The 26,559-nt window shown below is 45.3% G+C and overlaps 1 protein-coding gene across 3 annotated transcripts in view; it reads left to right on the top strand.

Moving 5' to 3' along the window:
* Window positions 1–26,559, top strand: part of fbxl7 (F-box and leucine-rich repeat protein 7) — a 530,556-nt gene that overhangs the window by 37,807 nt on the left and 466,190 nt on the right. The window contains exon 1 of one of the 3 annotated variants that reach the window (XM_068050401.1): window positions 3,731–3,792. The exons of the other annotated variants lie outside the window; for them this stretch is intronic. Coding sequence (XP_067906502.1) covers window positions 3,789–3,792 — 4 coding nt within the window. The 5' untranslated portion in view covers window positions 3,731–3,788. Of the gene's footprint in view, window positions 1–3,730; window positions 3,793–26,559 lie in introns of those variants that run through there. 3 annotated transcript variants of the gene reach the window in all.

Raw genomic sequence — 26,559 nt, 5'->3', positions numbered from 1 at the left:
GTACCAGGAAAAAAGGTACACGGGTTGGGGGGTGGGGTGGGGTGGGGAGCGAAAGACGCCTTTAAACCCTGCCAGAGCTGTGGTGCAAAAACTTCCCACAGGCGTGAACAATGTCCCGCCAATAGATCAGAATGCTTTTATTGCAGAAAAATAGGACATTTCAATAAGATATGCTGAAATAAAATCTCGACTACCTCAACCTCTAAAGGAAAAGTAGTTAAGAATAGAGAGGTAAATGAAGTTATGCAACCTGCTGCAGCAGACCAATCAAAATATTTTCTGGGTGAAATCAGTGATCCAAAACAAGCATTTGAGTCAGCAGACGTATTTATCAATGGACATATCACTAATTTTAAACTCGACACTGGAGCAAATGCGACGGTCCTGTCAGATAAAGAGCCGTGGCTATCCACACATGTTCGGCAACCAACAGAAATTCAGTTACATGGCCCAGGAGGTGTTATACATGAAGTAAAGTGGAAGTTACAAGTGACGCTTCAATATAAGGGAAAGCATGTATTAGAAACACTGTATGTCCTAAGCAATCAGGAGTTCTCACTCTTAAGTAGAAGAACTTGCATTGACCTTCATCTTATAAAGAAAGTTGAACATAAACAAGAAGAATCCAGGCGCCAGCACAGAGGGAGAGTTCCCCAACCTAACCTGAGCACTGCAGAGTGTCCGGATTCTGCCACAGAGCCCGCACAATGTGGAGAGAACTTGCACAAGACAGCACAGCCCGCCATGCCGCTCAAGGACGACCAGAGCGAGAAAGAGAAATGCAACAAGTTCCTACAGGAGAGCTACACAGAAAATATAGGAAGAAGCAAGTCCAACAAAATTGTCAGGTACACAGACAAGATCGAAGAGAACCTCTAATTTTGACCCAGTTCCCAACTAGACCGTGGGAACAGTTGGCAATGGATTTATTCTTCTTTTGAGGGAAATCCTATCTAATTATAGTTGATTATTTCTCAAGGTGGATCGATGTTTTTGCAACACATGGTATACCTGATCAGATAGTATATGATAATAGACTACAATTTGCAAATGATGACTTCATGCACTTTGCAGAAGAATGTGGATTTGTTCACCTAACAAGTTCTCCTAAGTATCCACAATCAAATGGAGAAGCTGAGTGAGCAGTCAGAACCATTGAAGCTATGTTGATGAAAAATCAAGATTTCCAGTTAGCACTACTGACATACCGAACTACTCCATATTAGTGTGGATAAGCGCCACCAGAACTCTTAATGGGAAGAAAACTTAAAACTTAAAGCACAGCTTCCAATTCTGCCCAAGAAATTACTTTCAGGATTGCAAAGCAAGGATTATCAAAGTACAAGACAAAGAAAAGTCCTATTGAAACAAACAGACCCATAATTATAACACAAGATACCGTACAAGAAACTTACCAAAGTTGGCAGAAGGGCAAAAGGTATAAGTTGAGACAAAAACAGAGAAGGGGTAATTCTCCAGAAAGACGAGAATCAACAGCATTCTTATCTAGTACGAGCTTGTTATGGCCAGGTGAGGAGGGGGTCTCGGGCTCCCCTTTCGCCCCTTCTTTTGTTTGACTGCAACAGGGTTTATTCTTAACACAGTGGTTGAGCTTACCATCTCAGCGAGCATTTGCTCCTGTTCCTCTAACATGATTGCAAAAGAACCAATCGGACAGTTTTTCTTGAGTTTAAACAAGAAAGTGGTAAGTTTATTACACAGGTGGTAGTAGAAGCAGATACATTAGGGACATTTAAGCAACTCTTGGATAGGTACATGGATGATAGTAGAATGAAGGGTATGTATGTAGTTTGATCTTAGAGTAGGTTAAAGGTTCGGCACAACATTGTGGGCCGAAGGGCCTGTACTGTTCTATGTTCTGTTCTATGTTCTGTGTTTAACACTCTAACCCAATTTAAAATACTAAAAATACATTCACACACACGAGAGTCACACACACACAAATAGATTACAGAGGGAAACAGATTTGGTGGTTGGATTAAAATCCGGAATAACTGGAATTTAAATACAGTATGTGAGTCCAATAGTCCTCAGCTGAAATTGTAGTCTTGAAGTCTTCGCTTGGCCACATGCATGGTGATTGGGCTTCTGAAGGCAGTAGGGTGGTGGTTGATTTTCATCCCCTGGCTGTAATGGTCTGTAGGCTTGGTGGGGGGGAGTGAGCTTCCCACTTGCAGCTGGATCTTCTCTTGATATTTTCTGAGGAGAGAGAGAGAGAGATCCTGCTTCATTGATGGCTTTTCAGTTACTGTCTCTGCTGTCTATATGACAAAGTTTACAGTTTCTTCAGAGCTGCGCAGGCAGTCACATGGCTCTATCAAACCCTTTTGTTTTTAATGAGGTTTTTTCTGGAATCTTCTCTGAGATTTAAAGTGCTACCTGCCTCAGGAGATCCAGTCACACTTGGAGGGGGTTGGCTGTTCCAAAGTCAATGAGTGTAGATGGCCTTGACAACCATGTTGATAAAGGCTTTTAGGTGATTCAGTCACTGAAAGGAAGCCATTGTTCTGGCTGAGTTCGGTTAGACGTTTCATCTCCAGTTTAATCTCCTGGTGTTTCAAATGTAAGTTACAGTGGCCATCTTGGCTGCCACTTTTTTAATAGTTAAGTTGTAGGATTTTTCCATGAAAAGCCTAATGTAAGGTTCCAACCGATGAAATTAATATTTCCCATTTGGCGTATAGGATTTTTCATGACAAACTCAAGAAGGTTCTAGAAATAGAAGGAATCTTATTCCTTTACATCAAAGACATCAATCAGTCATACACTTAGATGACTCAGATGATGAACCGAAAATTCAAAAAGCACTGAATGCTACAAACCTCAACGAAGGCCGTCCAACTCAAGAAACAAGGGATCAGAGAAAGATTACCAATCTGACACAACAAGATCAGGGAGAGTTGTGAAACCTCCTGATAGGTTGCATCTATGGAGTCAGAGACTTGTGGGGAGATGGGGTGGCATGCAAATAAAAAGTGAAAGTATGTAAATATACATTAGGAAAAAGACCTTTGGGGAGATGTAGTATTAGGGCATCAAAGGGTTAATGTTGAGAGAATTGCAAATGTTACACGTAACAGGTTTTAAGCAAATACTGAGGAGAGGGTACTGGGGGGGTGGGGAGTGGTGGGGTTGGGTGGCTGGTGGAGGAAAGAACAAAAGGGAAGATAATTTTGCATTGATAGGTTTCACTATTAATAAAATGCCAGTGAGTTTTACAGTCAGAAATTTGCTACTATCTTAAAGGCTGTGTGTATCTTTCTGTACTGGTGTTGGGATATGGAGGAAAAAATAGTGCTGTGTAGCACTCATTTTTGTGAGCATTACATGGTCTCCTCCTGCTTGAAAATGGGGTCCGAGGTACAAGGACAAACTTTCCAAAAGTGCGTAGGATGCCAACTTGAGAAAAAGGTTTGCATCATGCACTTTATGACCACCAGCAGTATGCAGAGCAGACCGATTGCAGTCAACCAGTGTGCAGTGCTGATTTGACGCCAGCACTGCCATTTCCGAATGCCACATTCCAGCTAGAGCCCTTTCTTAACCTCACACAAAGTTAACGGGCATGAAGGACCACCCACGAGCACTATTTAAAGGAATCATGAGCTACTTATATGTTAGTTGCTGGATTATTTCTCTTGGCTGTTGGTGCAATTGTACGTGTCTTTGGAGCTTTCCTATACATGCCTAATGTTTGAATACAGTACAGGGAGTGGTGTGGCTGGTGTTCATTTCAAAGCTTGTACTAAAACAAGTTACTTCTAGAAATGGGTGAGTTTCTGTTTGAGTTTCTTCTGGGAGTTGAGTGGGAAAATGAAGAGAGACCACGCAGTGCAGGACAAGCTGCTAGAAGAGGGAATATGAAGAGGGGTAGTTGGGCTATCAGCCAGAGGCCAGATCTGGAGCGAGTCTTTAGGGAGAAATTCTCTTACCTCACCTTCAGCAAAGACAAATGCTTGAGATGTCTTTGCTTCACAAACGAGGTTGTGACTGAAATCTGCCAACTGCTACTACCACAACTAAGACCTTAAAACAAGGCAAAGGCTGCATTGTCTGTGGCTGTCAATATGATCCTGGTTATTAAGTTTTCTGTGTCTGGCTCCTTCGTGGCTGCTGCTGGAGATGTAAGGGACATTTCACTGCTTGCAGTACTTTGCTGCATAGGGACGTCACTGAGGCTCTCTGTACACTGAGAGACAGTTTCGTCTCATTTGCTGTTGCCAGAGACGAACAGGTGGAATGAGCACAAGAGTTTGCATGGATTGCAGGTTTCCCCATGGTGCAGAAATTCATGCAGTTTCCTTGCATGCACCTTTTGTGAACTTTCCCATTTTCATGAACTGAAAGGGATTACAATTCCTCAATTCAGCTGGGACATGACCAAAGGCAGCTCATCATGCAGGTAAATGCTTGTTATCCTGGCAGTTGACACAGTTCCTTCATTCTGCACCAGTCCTCTGTCTACCTGTATTTATCCCATCATGACAAGTCAAATAAAAGCAAAATACTGCGGATGCTGGAAATCTGAAACAAAAACAAGAAATGCTGGAATCACTCAGCAGGTCTGGCAGCATCTGTGGAAAGAGAAGCAGAGTTAGCGTTTCGGGTCAGTGACCCTTCTTCGGAACAAGTCAAGTCATGACAAGTCAAAGACTGGCTACTGTGTGCCAAGGATTATCCATTCAGTACATGACACTGTTCTGGAACCCATGTACACATGCAGAGAAGGCCTACAGTGAGAGTAATGCTGTCGCAAGGAATATGAGAGAGCACGCCTTTGCATCCTCAAGCAACGCTTCCGCTGCCAGGATTGCTGTGGAGGGGGCCTGCAGTACTCAGCTGAGCAGGTATGAAGATTTGTGCAAAAGCAAAATACTGTGGATTCTGGAAATCTGAAATAAAAACACAAAATGCTGGAAAAGCTCAGCAGGTCTGGCAGCATGTGTGGAGAGAGAAACAGGAGTTAATGTTTCAGATCAGAACACTGTCACTCCTGTCTCATGGTCCATTTGTGCTGCTCACTCCGAGGCACTGTAAATTAAAGTCTGCCTTGGGTATAAAATTCAAACCCGACAACAGCCAACCTGGGCCTGAGTCCTTTAATTTTTTTAAATGGCTGACCTGACCCAAAAATAACAAACGTATTTTTGAAACAGAAAAAGATCATGGACTAAAACAAGAACAATTTGGGACAAAACAGTATAGTCCAGACCAACCCGACCCAAGCTGGAATGCTGGACACCGAATACAGACCCAACCCGAACCCGACACACGGGTTTGGTCGGGTTCGGGTCGGGTCACCAGGCTTTACTGTAAATGTACAGCACCGCATCAATGGAGTAAAATGGCATCGTCATGTTGCTATTCAGCCATCTCAACACAGCGTTCGCCCATCATTGACCATAGGGTGTGAGTGCTTAATTGTGAACGTTGGTGCCTTGACTTGCCCCTTGTCTACCACCTGGCCTCATATTTCTTGGGTGCTGTCGTCCGTTTTGTTATTCTAAAGGCCACTCACTTTCCCAGACCACACTAGGTCATTAAATCTCTTCCGACAGTGGACCCGTGTTCTTGCAACCATCCCATGGCTGCTGACTTCCTCGGCCACCTCCAGCCATGTCGTCTTTGTCAGGCTTGCTGGCCTGCTCCTCCCGTTTACTGGAAAGAGCACCTTTCTCCATTGCCTTGCCGCCTGCAGGGGCACCTCCAGGGAGGTGTCACTGAATCTTGGAGCAACGCGTCTTCTCAATGAAGCCAGTCCTCAGCACTCTCTATAGTTCAGCACCTCTTCCTCAATAAGGCTGCAGACTTGCCTTTAAAAGTTGTGCCTTGCTGCAAGCTGCCATCACTAGGATCTGTTCGCCACCCTTAATTGGCTGGCTTTGCCACTTGCCAGCTCTTACTTGGCTTCTCCTCACAATATTGCAGGGTGTGTCCCGCCACCTGTCTTGTACAGATCACCGACCTGGAAACCACCCCGCCATTGGGTCATCCACTGAATTGGTAAAATACAGCTCATTGAGCCAGCAGGGAATGAGGTGGCAAGAGTACAGAGTTTCTGACAGGAAAAAATAAAATGGTTATGGTTTTCCAATGTTTAATTATAGAAAATTCTAGGTCAGCCATCACAATGTCAAACTGGGAGTTTGACCAGAGTGGTTAAATCAGAGTGGCGGTGGAGAGATTTTATCGCCTTTATCCCATGATAGTGGATAAATATCTCTGAAGGCCAGGATGTAAAAGAAGAAAAGGAGGGCTCCAAGGATTTTTTAATTCATTCATGGGATGTGGGTGTCGCTGACCAGGCCAGCATTTATTGCCCATCCCTAATTGCCCTTGAGAAGGTGGTGCTGAACCGCTGCAGTCCATGTGGGGTAGGTGCACCCACAAGGATGGAAGCTTCGGCACTCTGGAGGTCTCCATGAGGAGAAAAGTAGAGAAGAGATTGCTGGAGATGGGCTAGCTGTATAGGGACGGATAGGAAATGAACCATGTGAAGGCAGTACCAGGTGCTGGACTACAATGGAGAAATGGTGGAAATGATGGAATGGTGAAACTCATAGAGCACTTAAAAGGTTGAGAAAGATGAGGAGGGATGATGCACTGTATTCACAGCTAGAGTCTAAGCAAATGTTGTGTTTGAATAGGGTGAAATTGGCACTATGGGTAGGTTGGAAGCTAGACCGAATGTATTTAAAAAGGTTTGGAAGATGTGGGTAGAATCTGAAGGGTAATTACACATGCAAGGAACTGGGAAGGGAAAGGGAATTTTGATAAGGGATGGTGGCTGGAGAGAATGAGAGAGCTAAGAATAAACTTTTGGGGAGCGCAGTAATGGTTTTGGAGAAGAGTAGAATGATGCTTGTGCAAAGGAGCCTTTAATATTGTCAGCAAGCTTGGGGACATGGAAAGGTAGTGAGTGATCAGGGGTTAGAAGCCAAGGGAAAGCCAAGCCCCATAGAAGGGAAAATCCTGGTGAGGGTTGGAGGGGAATTCGGGGTGAGGTCACAGAGTAAAATGGGGTTACAGTTGTGATGAGGGATGGGGCAAGTCGGTGGCATCTGAAATGACTGAATGATTTTTCAGTCAAAAAGCCCATAAGCTCCCTGCACTTGTGGATTCTGGATTTTCCTTATCCTGCAGGGTGATCCTGGAGTAATGGAGAAGGAGATGTGATCTTGCTTGATGTATTCAAGCCTAATCTGGTGGCCAACAACCAGGTGAATGATGCACCGGATGCATTTAGTCTTTGGCCTGCAGACTTGTGTGCATATGTGAGATCTACATCAAGGGTATGGCATAGGTGGGAGACAGTGAATGATTTGAAGGAGATGAGTGCATCTAAGGAGGAACTAAGGTAGAAAAAAAGTGATTTGTTTTGTTTGGAGAGAAGGGCATTGCCATTTTTAGCATGATAACGTTATGTGCAAGTGATGTGATGATGCACTTGTAGTGTGATTTATGGTGCACTGCAACTGTTTTTATAATTAATAGTGCCCCATTAATAATTTAATTCTTAGTGTACTGATCATATCATCTGTTCTGTTAAATGTTTGAAATTTTACTCTGTTCGGTGGTACAACTTATGGTTCTAGTTTAATTGTATCATTAAAGTTTCGTGCAAATTCTGCAGTCCTGAGTCCCAAGACAGCAGATGTGCAACCAGTGCGGTGGGAATGGCAAATTTGCATCAATTTTTTTCAGGGCTGTAATTCCCCGCTGTTCTATTACTAGCAATTAAAGTACTTCTAGCCGTTTCATGTGCAAGCCTCGTGAAAGGCCCAAATTTGATGCAAAAGTATTTATCTGAATGCCAGTTGCAATTCTGGGAATTGTGCTGAGTTTGCTCTTTTAACTTTGTACGCCATTGTCATGAAGACCCCCACCTGCCAAGGATGAGGCGTATTAATTTCATCACATGACCATTAACTTTAAACTGTTGCTGGAGTGGAGAGATTACTTGTTTAAAGAGATCAGCAGTGGCTGGGGAAAAAATTTGCATTATAAGAGACAGTCGCCTAGGAAAAGACAATGGGAACTGCTCACTAATTCAATTAACAGAGATTGGCCTGGGCAATCATGTCTACATCTTGTTAAGAACAAAGAACAAAGATAATTACAGCACAGGAACAGGCCCTTCGGCCCTCCAAGCCTGCGCCGATCCAGATCCTCTCTCTAAACATGTCGCCTATTTTCTAAGCTTCTGTATCTCTTTTCTTCCTGCCCATTCATGTATCTGTCCAGATACATCTTAAAAGACTCCATCGTGCCCGCATCTACCACCTCCGCTGGCAATGCGTTCCAGGTGCCCACCACCCTCTGCGTAAAGAACTTTCCACGCATATCCCCCCTAAACTTTTCCCCTTTCACTTTGAACTCGTGTCCTCTAGTAATTGAAACCCCCACTCTGGGAAAAAGCTTCTTGCTATCCACCCTGTCTATACCTCTCATGATTTTGTACACCTCAATCAGGTCCCCCCTCAACCTCCGTCTTTCTAATGAAAATAATCCTAATCTACTCAACCTCTCTTCATAGCTAGCGCCCTCCATACCAGGCAACATCCTGGTGAACCTCCTCTGCACCCTCTCCAAAGCATCCACATCCTTTTGATAATGTGGCGACCAGAACTGTACGCAGTATTCCAAATGTGGCCGAACCAAAGTCCTATACAACTGTAACATGACCTGCCAACTCTTGTACTCAATGCCCCGTCCAATGAAGGAAAGCATGCCGTATGCCTTCTTGACCACTCTATTTACCTGCGTTGCCACCTTCAGGGAACAGTGGACCTGAACACCCAAATCTCTCTGGACATCAATTTTCCCCAGGACTTTTCCATTTACTGTGTAAGAGACAGCACAACACCTCCCCATCGAGAGCTTTGAAATCCACGAACGCAGGAGTTTGTTTAAACAGCTAGTCACATGACTAACCTGCTGTCCCAGGTCTGGTTTTGAACTGCTCACAGGACAGCTTGGGTCAGACTGCAGATTGCCACTGCGCTTCGAACAAGAGCCTATCTCCTGTCAGGCTCTCTCTCTTTCACTAATCTCCGGATCCACTGAAGTCACTTAAACCTCAAGAGAGAAAAGACTGCTACATCGAAACAGGTTTTAGAGCATGCACTGGGCCCCAACGAAACAGCAAGACTTAATGGCAACCAAGGACTCTACATCGAACTCAAAGGATCGTAAATAGAAACCCAACTATTGCCTCAAACGTCTCCCATTTATTCTTTCTACTTTTTCTGTCTCTATCTGCGTGTGTGTTTATCGCGTTTAAAATTAATAAACTTCCACCTTTCTTGTTTAAATCTAAGAAAACCTGTCTGATTTTTTTGCCTTCCAATTGAAAAGCAGTGAACAAGAATTCACTGAGGGGGAGCTAAAAACGCACTGTTTTTAAAAAATTAAACGCTGTTACGGTTAAACCAGGCAAAGGCTGAGAGGGAACCCCTAGACCCCTTTCTCATCTGGTCAGAAATTTGGGGGTTAGCATCCGGGGTTTGACCCACAGACAAACCAACATAGGAATGAGGAGCAGGAGTTAGCCACTCGGCCCTTTGAGCCTGCTCTGTCATTCAATAAGTTCATGGCTGAACTGATTACTCCACATTTCCACCTACCCCCGATAACCTTCCACCCCCTTGCTTATCAAGAATCTATCTACCTCTACCTTAAAAATATCCAAAGTCTCTGCTTCCACTGCCTTTTGAGGAAGAGAATTCCAAAGACTCACAACCCTCAGAGAGAAAACCTTTCTCCACATCTGTCTTAAATGGGCAACCCCTTTTTTTTAAACAGTGACCCCTAGTTCTAGATTTTCCCACAAGGGGAAACATCCTTTCCACATCACCCTGTCAAGCCCCCTTAGGTTCTTGGATATTTCAATCAAGTCGCCTCTTACTCTTCTAAATTCCAGAGGATACAAGCCTAGCCTGTCCGATCTTGCCTCGTAAGACAGCCCGCCCATTCTAGGTATTAGTCTAGTAAACCTTCTTGGTACTTCCTCCAACGCATTTACATCCTTTAAAGACCGGTACTGTACACAGTACTCCAGATGTGGTCTCACCAATGCCCTGTATAGCTGAAGCATAACCTCCCTATTTTTGTATTCAATTCCCATCGTGATAAATGAGAATATTCTTTCCTAATTTGGCTTTCCTAATTGCCTGCTGTACCTGCATACTAACATTTTGCGATTCATGCACCAGGACACCCAGATCCTTCTGCATCTCAGAGCTCTGCAATCTCTCTCCATTTAGATAATGAGCTTTTTTATTCTTCCTGCCAAAATGGACAATTTCCCACATTATACAGCATTTGCCAGATCTTTGCCCACTCACTAAACCTATCTATATCCCTTTGAAACCCCCTTATGTCCTCTTCACAAATTACTTTCCTACTTATCTTTGTGTCATCAGCAAATTTAGCAACCATACCTTTGGTCCCTTCATCTAAGTCATTTATATAAGTTGTGAAAAGTTGAGGCCCCAGCACAGATCCCTGTGGCATACCACTCGTTACATCTTTCCAACCAGAAAATGACCTATTTATGCCTACTCTTTGTTTCCGGTTAGCTAGTCATTCTTCTATCCATGCAATATGTCACCCCCTATACCATGAGCTTTTATTTTCTGCAATAACCTTTGATGTGTCATCTTATCAAATACCTTCTGGAAATTTAAGTACAATACATCCACCAGTTCCCCTTTATCCACAGCACATGTAATTCCCTCAAAGAACTCCAATAAATTGGTTAAACATGATTTCCCTTTCACAAATCCAAGTTGACTCTGCCTGATTACCTTGAATTTTTCTAAGTGCCCTGCTATAACGTCTTTAATAATAGCTTCTAACATGTTCCCTACGAAAGAATGAGAAATTGGAATAGGGAAGACAAATTGATCCCAATCAAAAAGAGAAAATATTTCAATACAGGTTTTCTTGTGGTTGTGTGTGCTAGAATACTAACATGTCTGTGACTGAAGCCAGTAGCTCCCCAAGCCAGAGTGAAGTAACTTGGGCAAAGTTCAAAGCATTGTCTATGGAGGAGTTAAGAAAAATGGCTGAGCAGTATGGGATCACTGTCCAGGCTAAGGCTACAAAGTCTGAACTACTAAGACTAGTGGCCAACCATTTTTCCCTTGAATCCGAAGAAGCAGAAACAGGGTTAGAAGTAGACTCCGACAGGATATTGCTAGCAAAGATACAATTGGAACAGAGGAAACTTGAATTTGAGGAAAGAGAATAAGAGAGTGACAGGAGAGGGAGAAGGAGAGAGCCTTCCAGAAGGAAAGCGAAGAGAGAGAGCTGAAGCAACTTGAGTTAACTAGGGGGCGACAGAGTAACCCCAGTGAAAGCATAGCCAAAATAGAGTAGTGAAATTCAGGGCTGGGTACAGAATTGTTAAAACTTTCCCAGTTGATCCCAAAATTCAATGTGGGAGATGTGGAAGGATTTTTTGTGTCCTTTGAAAAACTGGCAAGGCAGATAAAGTGGCCAGCTGAGGCTTGGACACTCCTGCTACAAAGTAAGCTAACTGGAAAAGCCCATGAAGCCCATGTTGCCATTTTTTTTTTTTAGAACATTACAGCGCAGTACAGGCCCTTCGGCCCTCGATGTTGCGCCGACCTGTGAAACCATCTGACCTACACTATTCCATTTTCATCCATATATCTATCCAATGACCACTTAAATGCCCTTAAAGTTGGCGAATCTACTACTGCTGCAGGCAGGACGTTCCACGCCCTTACTACTCTCTGAGTAAAGAAACTACCTCTCACATCTGTCCTATATCTATCACCCCTCAACTTGAAGCTATGTCCCCTCGTGTTTGCCATCACCATCCGCGGAAAAAGAGTCTCACTATCCACCCTATCTAACCCTCTGATTATCTTGTATGTCTCTATTAAGTCACCTCTCCTCCTCCTTCTCTCCAACGAAAACAACCTCAAGTCCCTCAGCCTTTCCTCGTAAGACCTTCCCTCCATACCAGGCAACATCCTAGTAAATCTCCTCTGCACCCTTTCCATAGCTTCCACATCCTTCCTATAATGCGGTGACCAGAACTGCACGCAATACTCCAGGTGCGGTCTCACCAGAGTTTTGTACAGCTGCAGCAGGACCTCGTGGCTCCGAAACTCGATCCCCCTACTAATAAAAGCTAACACACCATATGCCTTCTTAACAGCCCTATTAACCTGGTTAGCAACCTTCAGGGATTTATGCACCTGGACACCAAGATCTCTCTGTTCATCTACACTACCAAGAATCTTCCCATTAGCCCAGTACTCTGCATTCCTGTTACTCCTTCCAAAGTGAATCACCTCACACTTTTCCGCATTAAACTCCATTTGCCATCTCTCAGCCCAGCTCTGCAGCCTATCTATGTCCCTCTGTACCCTACAACATCCTTCGGCACTATCCACAACTCCACCGACCTTAGTGTCATCTGCAAATTTACTAACCCACCCTTCTACACCCTCTTCCAGGTCATTTATAAAAATGACAAACAGCAGTGGCCCCAAAACAGATCCTTGCGGTACACCACTAGTAACTAAACTCCAGGATGAACATTTGCCATCCACCACCACCCTCTGTCTTCTTTCAGCTAGCCAATTTCTGATCCAAAGCTCTAAATCACCTTCAACCCCATACTTCCGTATTTTCTGCAATAGCCTACCGTGGGGAACCTTATCAAACGCCTTACTGAAATCCATATACACCACATCCACTGCTTTACCCTCATCCACCTGTTTGGTCACCTTCTCGAAAAACTCAATAAGGTTTGTGAGGCACGACCTACCCGTCACATAACCGTGCTGACTATCTCTAATGAACTTATTCTTTTCAAGATGATTATAAATCCTGTCTCTTATAACCTTTTCCAACATTTTACCCACAACCGAAGTAAGGCTCACAGGTCTATAATTACCAGGGCTGTCTCTACTCCTCTTCTTGAACAAGGGGACAACATTTGCTATCCTCCAGTCTTCCGGCACTATACCTGTCGACAATGACGACATCAAGATCAAGGACAAAGGCTCTGCAATCTCCTCCCTAGCTTCCCAGAGAATCCTAGGATAAATCCCATCTGGCCCAGGGGACTTATCTATTTTCACACTTTCCAAAATTGCTAACACCTCCTCCTTGTGAACCTCAATCCCATCTAGCCTAGTAGCCTGAATCTCAGTATTCTCAACAACATTTTCTTTCTCTACTGTAAATACTGACGCAAAATATTCATTTAACACTTCCCCTATCTCCTCTGATTCCACACACAACTTCCCACTACTATCCTTGATTGGCCCTAATCTAACTCTAGTCATTCTTTTATTCCTGATATACCTATAGAAAGCCTTAGGGTTTTCCCTGATCCTATCCACCAATGACTTCTCGTGTCCTCTCCTTGCTCTTCTTAGCTCTCCCTTTAGATCCTTCCTGGCTAGCTTGTAGCTCTCAAGCGCCCTAACTGAGCCTTCACGTCTCATCCTAACATAAGCCGCCTTCTTCCTCTTGACAAGCGCTTCAACTTCTTTAGTAAACCACGGCTCCCTCGCACGACAACTTCCTCCCTGCCTCACAGGTACATACTTATCAAGGACACACAGTAGCTGCTCCTTGAATAAGCTCCACATTTCGATTGTTCCCATCCCCTGCAGTTTCCTTCCCCATCCTACGCATCCTAAATCTTGCCTAATCGCATCATAATTTCCTTTCCCCCAGCTATAATTCTTGCCCTGCGGTATATACCTGTCCCTGCCCATCGCTAAGGTAAACCCAACCGAATTGTGATCACTATCACCAAAGTGCTCACCTACATCTAAATCTAACACCTGGCCGGGTTCATTTCCCAGTACCAAATCCAATGTGGCATCGCCCCTGGTTGGCCTGTCTACATACTGTGTCAGAAAACCCTCCTGCACACACTGGACAAAAACTGACCCATCTAAAGTACTCGAACTATAGTATTTCCAGTCGATATTTGGAAAGTTAAAGTCCCCCATAACAACTACCCTGTTCCTCTCTGTTACCGTTACAAGCCATGTGAGAGTTCATCCAATTAAGAACTGACAAAAAATGCTATCCTCAGGACATATGAGTTATTATTGAAAGCCGATTGCCAAAGGTTTAGAATCCTCCAGAAGCAAGCTGATCAAACTTACCTGGGGTTTGAGAGAAATAAACAGCTGGCTTTTGACCAGTGGGTGAGAGCTCTTAAAGTGCAGTTCAGCTATGACAAACTCAGAGGTAATTTTGCTAGAGGAATTTAAAAACTCTTTCCCACTCTCGATAAAGACAGATGCAGAGGAACAGAAGGTTCATAGAGCGTGGCAAGCCGCAGTACTGGCTGATGAGTTTGCTCTCATTTATGAGTCAATTCCCCAGAGGAAAACCTTTCCTAGTCACCCCCACAAATCCAAAAAGGCCAAAGGGTGGGAAGGTGATAGAAGCCCAAGCAGTCCAGGGATGGAAAGAAAGCAGGAGATGCAGGGAGCCCTCCTCCAGCCAAAATGGAAAGTGCTGTAAGTACGAGTGAGACTGGGAGACCTGCGTACTTCCGTTGTAATAAAGCAGGGCATCTAAGAGCTGACCGCTGTAAACTAAAGGGAAAACCTGTAGGGTTAATCAGGGCACATCCGCTCAGTGACGGAGAAGGGTCCATGATGGAAAGCACAGCAGAACAAGCTGTGGCTTTAACTGCAGTAAGAGTGAGACCCAGGAAGCTTACGGCTCCAAGTGCATGAAAATTTAATAGAATTCATGAAGGTTATCAGGGTTTTGTGTCTAAAGGGAGAGTAACCCCATACCCCTCAAGCAAGCCCATAGTAATTCTCAGGGACACAGGGGCCTCGAGATCCCTTTCACTGGGAAAAGGCCTGACCTTTTCCCCAGAGAGTGCAGTAAACACCAAAATGGTAGTGAATGGTATTGGAGGGCAGTGTATGCCTGTACCTTTACACCATATGCACTTGGAGTGCAACCTGGTTTTGGGACCGGTGACCATAGGGATTGTCCCTAATTTACCTGTGGACCAGGTTGACCTGCTCCTAGGTAATGATCTAGCAGAGGTGAAGGTGGTAGCTTTCCCAGTAGTGGAGGAGAGACCAAACGAGGTCAGAGAGACAGAGCAGTGGCAGGAGACAGTTCCCTGAATGTATCGTGAATCAGGCCATGATCAACCAGAGGAGATTGAATTGGCACTGCAGGCAGATGACCATGAGGTCTGTCTGTCTGAGACTTTCTTTGGAAAGTTAGAAGACCCAGGGAATGAGTTAGATGGATCTTCCCCAGCTGAGGCTCTGCGAGCTGACCCAGTACTGAGAAAGTTAGCACAGGCTGCCCAGTCTGAAATTGAAGCAGAGGGAGTCCCTGACTGCTACTATTACAATAATGAGGTACTGATGAGAAAGTGGAGTTCTCCTCATAGATCTGAGGGCAAGGAATGGACAGTAGTTCACCAGTTAGTGGTGCCACAGATGTTCTGGGGAGAAACATTAAGAATGGCCCATGAGATTACAGTGGCTGTACATGTTGATACATGAAAAAACAAGGCCGCATAAGACAGCCATTTGACTGGCCAAAACTCCACAAAGATGTGGTGGAGTACTGTAGGAGTTGCCACATGTGCCAGGTGGAGGGGAAACCCCAACCTACAGTAAAATCTGCACCCCTAAGTCCTGTATCGGTGTTCAGAGGACCCTCCAGGTGAAGGCTGGTGAACTGTAAGGGATCTTTGCCAAGAACAAAAGGGGACAGGCAGGCACAAGGCTGGCAAAAGGTTAGAAAGGAAAGGGGAACAAGGGATCAAGAGGGCAGGTTAACAGAAGTCCGGGAGGAATCCCGGATGAAACCCCCTACTGTCCAGTCAGCCAACCCTGAAATGTTTGAAAGATTAGACCCCACATCCTCCTATGTAAATGTAGACACTGGAAGCACCCCAGAGTTGCTAACAGCATTTACAGGAACCTGCAGCGACAAAGCAAGTCCTCAAGTTGGTAGAAAAACCGTGAGGGTGATTCTTCACATAGTTGAAGTGCCACAGGGGAGTGCAGTAGAATCTGGGCAAATGCCTGCAAGCAGGAGTGTCCCAGAGGACAAAGGGAAGATTAGCAAAGAATCCGCCTCCACAGTCAGGAAAAAGGGGAACCAATCATCCCCAAAGGTGAAAAGCCCTTGCATGACACATCAAAGCACTGAAAGAGAGTTCAGAGTGGTTCCACCCACTGCCGCCACCCATGAGCAGAACTCCAACCTAGGGCTAATTAAATCTAACATGCCCCCTGCAGACCTCAACAGGAACAAAGGCACCCTTGGCAGTCACAGAAATGTGCAAACTAAAAAGCTTAGCCAAAACCACCTGTTTATTGGGATGCCAAAAAGTGCAGTTTCAAGCAACACTGCTACCAAGAAAAGACAGGCTGTAACAATTTTTAGGATTTCTGAATGAATGAGAGCGATGCATGTGTGTTTTCCTGTACCTACTTTTCTCTCTAGTCCCTTTGAATGAAATGCTCTTTTAAAAAATCTAATTTCATTCTGCTGGGTGTGGAGGTGTCATGAAGACCCTCACCTTCCAAGAATTAGGCATATTAATTTTGTCACATGAACATTAATTTTAAACTGTTGCTGGAGTGGAGAGATTACTTGTTTAAAGAGATCAGCAGTGGCTGGGTAAAAAAAATTGGCATTCTAAGTGACAGTCGCCTAGGAAAAGACAATGGGAACTGCTCACTAATTCAATTAACAGAGATTGGTCTGGGCAATGGTGATCCACATCTTGTTGGTGTAAGAGACAGCACTACACCCTCTCCACTGAGAGCTTTGAAATCCACAAATGCAGATTGTTTGAACAGCAAGTCACATGACTAACCTGCTGGCCCAGGTCTGGTTTTGAACTGCTCACAGGACAGCTTGGGTCAGACTGCAGATTGCCACTGAACTTGGAACAAGAGCCTATGTCCTGTCAGGCTCCCTCTCTTTCACTAATCTCCGGATCCACTGAAGTCACTTAAACCTTGAGAGAAAAGACTCCTACATCGAAACAGGTTTTAAAGCATGAACTGGGCCCCAACAAAAGAGCAAAACTTGACGGCAACCAAGGACTCTACATCAAACTCAAAGGATCGTAAATAGAAATCCAGCTATTGCCTCAAACTTCTCCCCTTTGTTCTTTCTACTTTTTCTCTCTCTATCTGCGTGTGTTTATCGCATATGCATGCTAGCGTGGTCGGGTCGCGTATTCATTAACCAAATTAGAGTTTAAGATTAATAAACTTCCACCTTTCTTGTTTAAATCTAAGAAAACCGGTCTGATTTATTTGCCTTACAATTGGAAAGCAGTGAACAAGGATTCACTGAAGGGGAGCTAAAAACACAAGTGTTTTTTAAAATTAAACCCTGTTACAGTTAAACCAGGCAAAGGCTGAGAGGGAACCCCTAGACCCCTTTGTCACCTGGTCGTAATGCTATTTTGAATAGTTGTAAGGGAAGCTCCATGGGCAAGGGAGTTCTTAAATAATTTTTGAAAGGGTTTCATTTTGTAATATTTATAGTACTTTTCGTGCGGTATTCTTGATGAGAAACTTTTTCCCCATTTCTAATTTTTTCCTGAAAATATTAATTTTTGGGAAAAATGTTTTGTCAGTCATGTTTGCTCATTCAAATTTAAAGCACTTCTATTTTGTGGTAGAAGTGGTACAGATGAAAGAAGGCAGGCTAGGAAAATCATCAGGACCAATTTGTCATACAGCTCTTGGCATGTGTACTTGTGAATTATGCAGAACTACTGCCACAGCTTGCTCTGGGTCAACAGGACAGGAACATAATCTGGATTTTACCAGCTCCCCGATGTCGCTGGTGGCGGCGGGGGGTGGTGGTGGACGGGGGGGCCCGGAAAATGCCTCCAGGAAAGGCCTGCCATTGGCCTTGATGCCTGGAAAGCCCTGCCACATATTACCAGCAGTGGTGAGGCCTCGTTTGCAGCCCCTCCCCCCCCCACCGCTCGGCGATGGAAACCTGATTTAAATATGGAAATAAATGTTAATTAATGAATAAATATTTACCTCGCCTCGTTAACCTCGGGGGAAAGTTGGGATTGGGAGGTCAGTATTTTAGTTGTGGGGGGGTGGGGCGGGTGGAAGAGGACAACTAATAAAGTTTTTACTCATGTGGGGGTTGGTGGGAGAGGGGATTGAAACTGTTAATAAAGTGTTCAATTAAATTTTTCATGTCCTGCAACTTTAAAAATGTAAATCGAACTGAAGGACTGTGGGGACGGATGCTGTTGTCAGGGATGGAGCACCCGCCCTCATTACGTCATCGGGGGCGGTTGGATCGCCCTGGCCATGTAAATGAGCTGTCGCATTAAATATCGCAGCATCTCCTTGGCGCACATCTCGCATGTGCGCAGCGCTATATTGAAGCTCGAGCTGGAAAAATTCAGGCCGTAGAAAGATTTATGGCACAGAAGAAGGCCATTTGGCCCATCATGTCTATGCCGACCAAAAAAGAAGCTATCCAGTCTAATCCCACCTTCCAGCCTCCTGGTCCGTAGTAGGTTACTGCATCTTAATTGCATATTGAAGAACCTCACCACCCTCTGGGTATTTTTAAAATTCATTCATGGGATATGGGCATCCCTGGCTGGGACAGCATTTATTGCCATCCCTAATTGCCCTTGAGAAGGTGGTGGTGAGCCGCCTTCTTGAACCACTGCAGTCCATATGGGGTAGGTACACCTACAGTGCTGTTAGGAAGGGAGTTCCAGGATTTTGACCCAGTGACAGTGAAGGAACGGTAATATTGTTCTAAGTCAGGGTGGTGTGTGGCTTGGAGGGGAACTTGCAGGTGGTGGTGTTCCCATGCATCTGTGGCCCTTGTCTTTCTAGGTGTTAGAGATCGTGGGTTTGGAAAGTGCTGTCTAAAGAGCCTTGGTGTGTTGCTGCAGTGCATCATGTAGATGGTAATACTGCTGCCACTGTGCATTGGTGGTGGAGAGAGTTTTGTGAACGGGGTGCCAATCAAGCAGGCTGCTTTGTCCTGGATGGTGTCGAGCTTCTTGAGTGTTGTTGGAGCTGCACCCATCCAGGCAAGTAGAGAGTATTCCATCACACTCCTCTGCCTTGTGGACAGGCTTTGGGGAGTCAGAAAGTGAGTTACTCGCCTTAAGATTCCTAGCCTCTGACCTGCTCTTGTAGCTATGTTATTTATATGGCTACTCCAGTTCAGTTTCTGGTCAATGGCAAGCCCCAGGATGTTGTTAGTGGGGGATTCAGCGATCATAATGCCATTGAATGTCAAGTTGAGATGGTTAGATTCCCTCTTGCTTGAGATGGTCATTCCCATGCACTTGTGTGGTGCGAATGTTACTTGCCACTTATCAGCCCAAGCCTGGATATTGTCCAGGTCTTGCTGCATTTCTACACGGACTGCTTCAGTATCTGAAGAGTCACAAATGGTGCTGAACATTGTGCAATCATCAGCTAACATCCCCACTTCTGACCTTATTATTGAAGGAAGGTCATTGATGAAGCAGTTGAAGATGGTTGGGACTAGAATACTACCCCGAGGAACTCCTGCAGTGATGTCCTGGAGCTGTGATGATTGACCTCCAACAACCATGTATAATGTGAGGTTATCCACTTTGGTAGCAAAAACAGGAAGGCAGATTATTATCTGAGCCGCTATAAACTGAGAGAGGGGAACATGCAGTGAGACCTGGGTGTTCTCGTACACCAGTCGCTGAAGGTAAGCATGCAGGTGCAACAGGCGGTAAAAAAGGCAAATGGTACGTTGGCCTTTGTAGCGAGAGGATTCAAGTACAGGAGCAGGGATGTCTTGCTGCAATTATACAGGGCCTTGGTGAGGCCACAACTGGAATATTGTGTGCAGTTTTGGTCTCCTTATCTGAGGAAGGATGTTCTTGCTATAGAGGGAGTGCAGAAGGTTTACCAGACTGATTCCTGGGATGGTGGGACTGATGTATGAGGAGAGATTGAGTCGGTTAGGATTATATTCGCTGGATTTCAGAAGAGTGAGGGGGGATCTCATATAAACCTATAAAATTCTAACAGGACTTGACAGGGTAGATGCAGGAAGGATGTTCCCGATGGTGGGGGAGTCCAGAACTAGGGATCATAGTCTAAGAATACGGGGTAAACCTTTCAGGACTGAGATGAGGAGACATTTCTTCACCCAGAGAGTGGTGAGCCTGTGGAATTCGCTACCACAGAAAGCAGTTGAGGCCAAAACATTGTACGTTTTCAAGAAGGAGTTAGATATAGCTCCTGGGTCTAAAGGGATCAAAGGGTATGGGGCGAAAGCGGGAACAGACTACTGAGTTGGATGATCAGCCATGATCATAATGAATGGCGGAGCAGGCTCAAAGGGTCGAATGACCTACTCCTATTATCTATGTTTCTATGTAACCACAACCATCTTTCTTTACATTAGGTATGACTACAGCCAGCGGAGAGTTTTTCCCCGATTCCCATTGTCTCCAGTTTTGCTAGGGCTCCTTGATGCAATCCTTGGTCAAATGCTGCCTTGATGTCACTCTCACATCACCTCTTGAGTTCTGCTCTTTTGTCCACATTTGAACCAAGGCTGTATTGGGGTCAGGAGCTGATGACCCTGGCGGAACCCAAACTGAGCAGATTATTGCTAAGCAAGTGTTGCTTGATAGCGCTGTCGATGACTCCTTCCATCACTTTACTGATAATTGAGTGCAGACTGATGGGGCGGTAATTGGCCGGGTTGGATTTGTCCTGCTTTTTGTGTACAGGACATACCGGGGCAATTTTCCACATTGCTGGATTGATGCCAGTGTTGTAACTGTACTGGAACAGCTTGGCTAGGGGCACAGTAAATTCTGGAGCACAGGTCTTCAGTACTATTGCCAGAATGTTGTCGGGGCCCATAGCCTTTGCAGTATCCAGTGCCTTCAGTCATTTCTTGATATCACGTGGAGTAAATCGAATTGGCTGAAAAAATTACTCCTCAGCTCCCCTCTAATTCTTCTCCCAATTACTTTAAATCTATGCCCCTTGGTTATTGATCTCTCTGCTAATGGAATTAGGTCCTTCTTGTCCACTGTATCTCAGCCCCTCATAATTTTATACACCTTAATTAAATCTCCCTGCAGACTCCTGTGTTTTAAAGAAAATAACCCCAACCTATGCAGACTTTCTTCATAGCTAAAATTCTCCAATCCTGGCAACATCCTCAAAAATCTCCTCTGTACCCTCTCTAGTGTGATCAGATCCTTTCTGTAATGTGGTGACCAGACTGTATGCAGTATTCTAGCTGTGGTCTAACTGGTATTTTATACAATTCTAGCATAACTTCCCTGCTCTTATATTCTAGGCATCAGTCAATAAGGAAAATATGCCTTCTTGATCATCTTTATCTGCATGTCCTGCTACCTTCAGGGACCGGTGGACATATACTCCAAGATCCCTCTGATCTTCTCAGAATCCTAGCATTTATCTTATATTCCCTTGCTTTGATTATCCTCCATAAATGCATCACCTCAACTGCTCCGGATTGAATTCTATTTGCCACTTTTCTACCCTCCTGACCAGAAATTCATAATCTGCAACAGTAAATTTGCAATGTAGAAATGACATTAACAATGGTTGGCAATGTCAGAACTGACCTCAGTTGTTATGCCTATTGCTCATTAGCTGGCACTTTAATATCAGGTGCTGTGTTATCCTCGCACGCATCAAGAAGGTGCCTGGTTCAACATGGCCAGCAATTTTATCTCACTAAGGAACAGACAGACATGCTCAAATTCATTGCACTGCTACATTTCCCAAAAGCACATGGGGTCACTAATTGCCATGTGTTCAACCTGAAGCCCTTGAAGACAGGATTGTAAGCAAAGCTTTTTATTGTACATTGCCTTTTGTCTGTCTGCTCTGCTGAGGTATGGCTATGTATGAGATGCAGTGATTGATTTGTGAAGAAAGATATTAAAAAGAGGAGGGAAGGGAGAAAAATCAATGAATGTGCCAGTCCACGATATTCTTTGCACTGCAAGAACAGCGGAAGGTCCGAGAGCACAGCAGGGAGAAAGCAGCAGCAGAGAGAGCACTGCGAGAGGAAACCAAGAAAAAAAAGGAGTGACGTCACAGGAAAGTGGATAAGTGGTTGGTGAGTATTTCTCGCTCGCTCGCTCTCTGTCCCGCTCTTTCTCCCTAAACGAGGGCAGTTTTTCAAATTGGGAGCTGGGAAGTTAATAACCTCAATTGGGGTGAGTATAATAACAGTGATTGAATTAATAAGAGCAAGTAGCACTGAGCAGGCCTAGAGATATTACTTAAAATTAATTGTAAAAACAAGGTTCGGCACAACATCGTGGGGCTGAAGGGCCTGTACTGTGCTGTACTGTTCTATGTTCTATAAGGTACCAAATAGATTTTAAAGGTGGGAATAGAGGTTTTTTTTTAGATCATGGATGGGCAGCTGCGACTTATTGCTGGCAATTCCTGCGCCATGTGGGAACTCCAGGACATTTCACGTGTCTTGGGCAGCTATTTGTGTAGGAAGTGTCTCCAGCTGCTTCAGCTTGAGCTCAGGATTCATGAACTTGAGGGGCAGCTTCAGTCACTGTGGAGCATCAGGGAGTAGGAGAGTTTCCTGGATCATACTTTCCAGGAAGTGGTCACCCCACAGGCAGTAAGAGTTCAGGATACTAGGTGGATGACCATCCAGAAGAGTAGGAAGAGGTAGGAGGTGCAGGAGTCTTCAAGGTGTTTGTCACTCTCAAACAAGGTGTGTGCCACTCTCAAACAGGTACTCAGCATTGGGAGTGACGATACCCTGAAGGAGTGCAGTCCAGCGCATGGCACCAGTGAGCAAGGGATTGGGGCAGAAGCCACCTTTTCAGAACAGATGGGTTGCACCTCAACAGAACTGGGACCTGTGTCCTTGCAGGGAGGTTCACTAGTGTGGCTGAGGGTTTAAACTAAATTGGCAAGAGGATGGGCACCAGCATAGAAGTAGAAAAGAGGAATTTGGTGCCTAATGTGTTGGTCAGTACTAGAGAAGGAAGTAGTTCCATATTAGATAGGAGCAGACTGAGAAGGGCTAAAAGGAATGCAAAGATAGCATTACAATGCATGTATGTAAAGAAACAAAGTGTACTGAATAAGGTTGGTGAGCTACAAGCATAAATAGCAGTAAGGGAATATGATGTAGTGGTAATAAAGGAAAAGTGGCTAAAAATGGTGAGGACTGGGCGCAATGACCACCTATGGCAAACGTGAGAAGCAGAATGCAGACTGGTTTCAATCTCACTTTGAAGAGCTGGAACCTGTCATAGCCACTAAGCGCATTGCACTGTTGAACTGCAAGAAAGCCCCCAGCGAGTTAATATCCGTAGCACTTAAAGTAGCCAGAAGCACTGCACAAAGAACAGCCAGGCGCTGTGCAAATGACTACTGGCAACACCTGTGCAGTCGTATTCAGCTGGACTCCGACACCGGAAATATCAGAGGAATGAATGATGGCATTAAGAGAGCTTTTGGCCAACCATCAGGAAGATCGCCCCCCTCAAGTCCAAATCAGTGTACACGATCACTGACCAATGCAAGCAAATCGACCGCTGGGTGGAGTACTACCTAGAACTGTACTCCAGGGAAAATGTTGTCACTGAGACCACCCTCAACGCAGCCCAGTCTCTGCCAGTCATGGATGAGCTGGGCGAACAGCCAACAAAATCAGAACTCAGTGATGCCATTGATTCTCTAGCCAGTGGAAAAGCCCCTGGGATAATCAAGAGTGCCAAGCCTGCTATACTCTCTGCACTCCATAAACTGCTTTGCCTGTGCTGGGATGAGGGAGCAGTACCACAGGACATGCGCGATTATTATCACCCTCTATAAGAACAAGGGTGACCGCAGTGACTGCGACAACTACTGTGGAATTTCCCTGCTCAGCAGAGTGGGGAAAGTCTTCGCTCGAGTTGTTTTAAACAGGCTCCAAAAGCTGCTGAGCCTGTCTACCCTGAGGCACAGTGTGGCTTTCGAGCAGAGAGATCTACCATTGACATGCTGTTCTCCCTTCACCAGCTGTGAACAGATGCCCCTCTACGTTGCTTTCATAGATCTCACCAAAGCCTTTGACCTCGTCAGCAGACGTGGTCTCTTCAGACTACTAGCAAAGATCGGATTTCCACCAAAGCTACTAAACATCGTCACCTCATTCCATGGTAATATGAAAGGCACAATTCAGCATAGTGGTGCCTCATCAGACCCCTTTCCTAAACCTGAGTTATGTGAAACAGGGCTGTGTTCTCACACCTACACTGTTTGGGATCATCTTCTTCCTGCTGCTCTCACATGCGTTCAAGTCTTCAGCAGAAGGAAGTTTCCTCCACACAAGATCAGATGGCAGGTTGTTCAACCTTGCCCGTCTTAGAGCAAAGACCAAAGTACGGAAAGTCCTCATCAGGGAACTTCTCTTTGCTGACGATGCTGCATTAACATCCCACACAGAAGAGTGTCTGCAGAGACTCATCGACAGGATTGCAGCTGCCTGCAACGAATTTGGCCTAACCATCAGCCTCAAGAAAACGAACATCGTGGGACAGGATGTCAGAAATGCTCCATCCATCAATATCGGCGACCACGCTTTGCAAGTGGTTCAAGAGTTCACCTACCTAGGCTCAACTATCTCACCTGTCTCCCAATGCAGAAATCAACAAGTGCATGGGAAAGGCATCCGCTGTTATGTCCAGACTGGCCAAGAGAGTGTGGGAAAATGGCGCACTGACATGGAACACAAAAGTCCGTGTGTATCAAGCCTGTGTCCTTAGTACCTTGATCTACGGCAGCAAGGCCTGGACAACGTATGTCAGCCAAGAGCGACGTCTCAATTCATTCCATCTTCGCTGCCTCTGGAGAATCCTTGGCATCAGGTGGCAGGACCGTATCTCCAACACAGAAGTCCTCGAGGTGGCCAACATCCCCAGCAAATACACTCGACTGAGCCAGCGGCGCTTGAGTTGGCTTGGCCATGTGAGCCGCATGGAAGATGGCAGGATCCCCAAGGACACATTGTACACCGAGCTCGTCAGTGGTATCAGACCCACCAGCCGTCCATGTCTCCATTTTAAAGACGTCTGCAGCGCTATATGAAGTCCTGTGACGTTGATCCCAAGTCGTGGGAGTCAGTTGCCAGTGATCGCCAGAGCTGTCAGACAGCCATAAAGGCAGAGCTAAAGAGTGGCGTGTCGAAGAGACTTAGCTGTTGGCTGGAAAAAAGACAAAAGCGCAAGGGGAGAGCCAACTGTGTAACAGCCCCAACAACCAATTTTATCTGCAGCGCCTGTGGAAGAGTCTTTCACTCTAGAATTGGTCTTTATAGCCACTCCAGGCGCTGCTTCACAAACCACTGACCACCTCCAGGCGCTTACCCATTGTCTCTCGAGACAAGGAGGCCAAAGGCAAGACAAGGGCGCTAATATTTGAGAATACAAAATGTTCAGAAAAGATATGGAAGGAGAAATGGGAGGTGGGGTGGCCGTACTGATTAGGGAAGACATTGTATTGTTGGAAAGAAAGGATGTCCTTGAGGGGGCAAGGACAGAATCCATTTGGTTAGAGTTGAAACAAAAAGGATATGATCGCACTACTAGGGGAATTCCAAAGGCCTCCAGATAGTGACAGAGGGGTAAAGGAACAATTTTGCAAGGGAATCACAGAGATGTGCAAGAGTGGTGATATTAGAACATAGAACATAGAACATTACAGCGCAGTACAGGCCCTTCAGCCCTCGATGTTGCGCCGACCTGTGAAACCATCTGACCTACACTATACCATTTTCATCCATATGTCTACCCAATGACCGCTTAAATGCCCTTAAAGTTGGCGAGTCTACTACTGTTGCAGGCAGGGCGTTCCACGCCCCTACTACTCTCTGAGTAAAGAAACTACCTCTGACATCTGTCCTATATCTATCACCCCTCAACTTAAAGCTATATCCCCTCGTGTTTGCCATCACCATCCGAGGAAAAAGGCTCTCACTATCCACCCTGTCCAACCCTCTGATTATCTTATATGTCTCTATTAAGTCACCTCTTCTCCTCCTTCTCTCTAACGAAAACAACCTCAAGTCCCTCAGCCTTTCCTCGTAAGACCTTCCCTCCATACCAGGCAACATCCTAGTAAATCTCCTCTGCACCTTTTCCAAAGCTTCCACATCCTTCCTATAATGCGGTGACCAGAACTGCACGCAATACTCCAGGTGCGGCCGCACCAGAGTTCTGTACTTTAGTGCCCCAAATATGGGGGGGACATTTATGGAGGCGACGGGGCTCTCGACCGCTGGCTGGAGAGCTGGTGGAAGACCTGCGTTGCCTCCTTTGGGGAAGGCCCGCCATATGATGGGCCAATCAGGCGATTAGCAGACCACCGGCAAGCGCCTCCTGGGATCAGGACCCTGTGCGATGGGAAGTACCACCCACTGAGAGCTGTCGGCCAATTAGAGGCTGGCAGTTCTTTTGCTCAGCAGCCCCACCAGGGAGAC

Source organism: Heterodontus francisci, chromosome 2 (genome assembly GCF_036365525.1).
Source record: "Heterodontus francisci isolate sHetFra1 chromosome 2, sHetFra1.hap1, whole genome shotgun sequence".
NCBI lineage: Eukaryota > Metazoa > Chordata > Chondrichthyes > Heterodontiformes > Heterodontidae > Heterodontus > Heterodontus francisci.
Note: the sequence above shows the minus strand (reverse complement) of the source record. Positions and strands in the feature narration are given on the sequence as shown.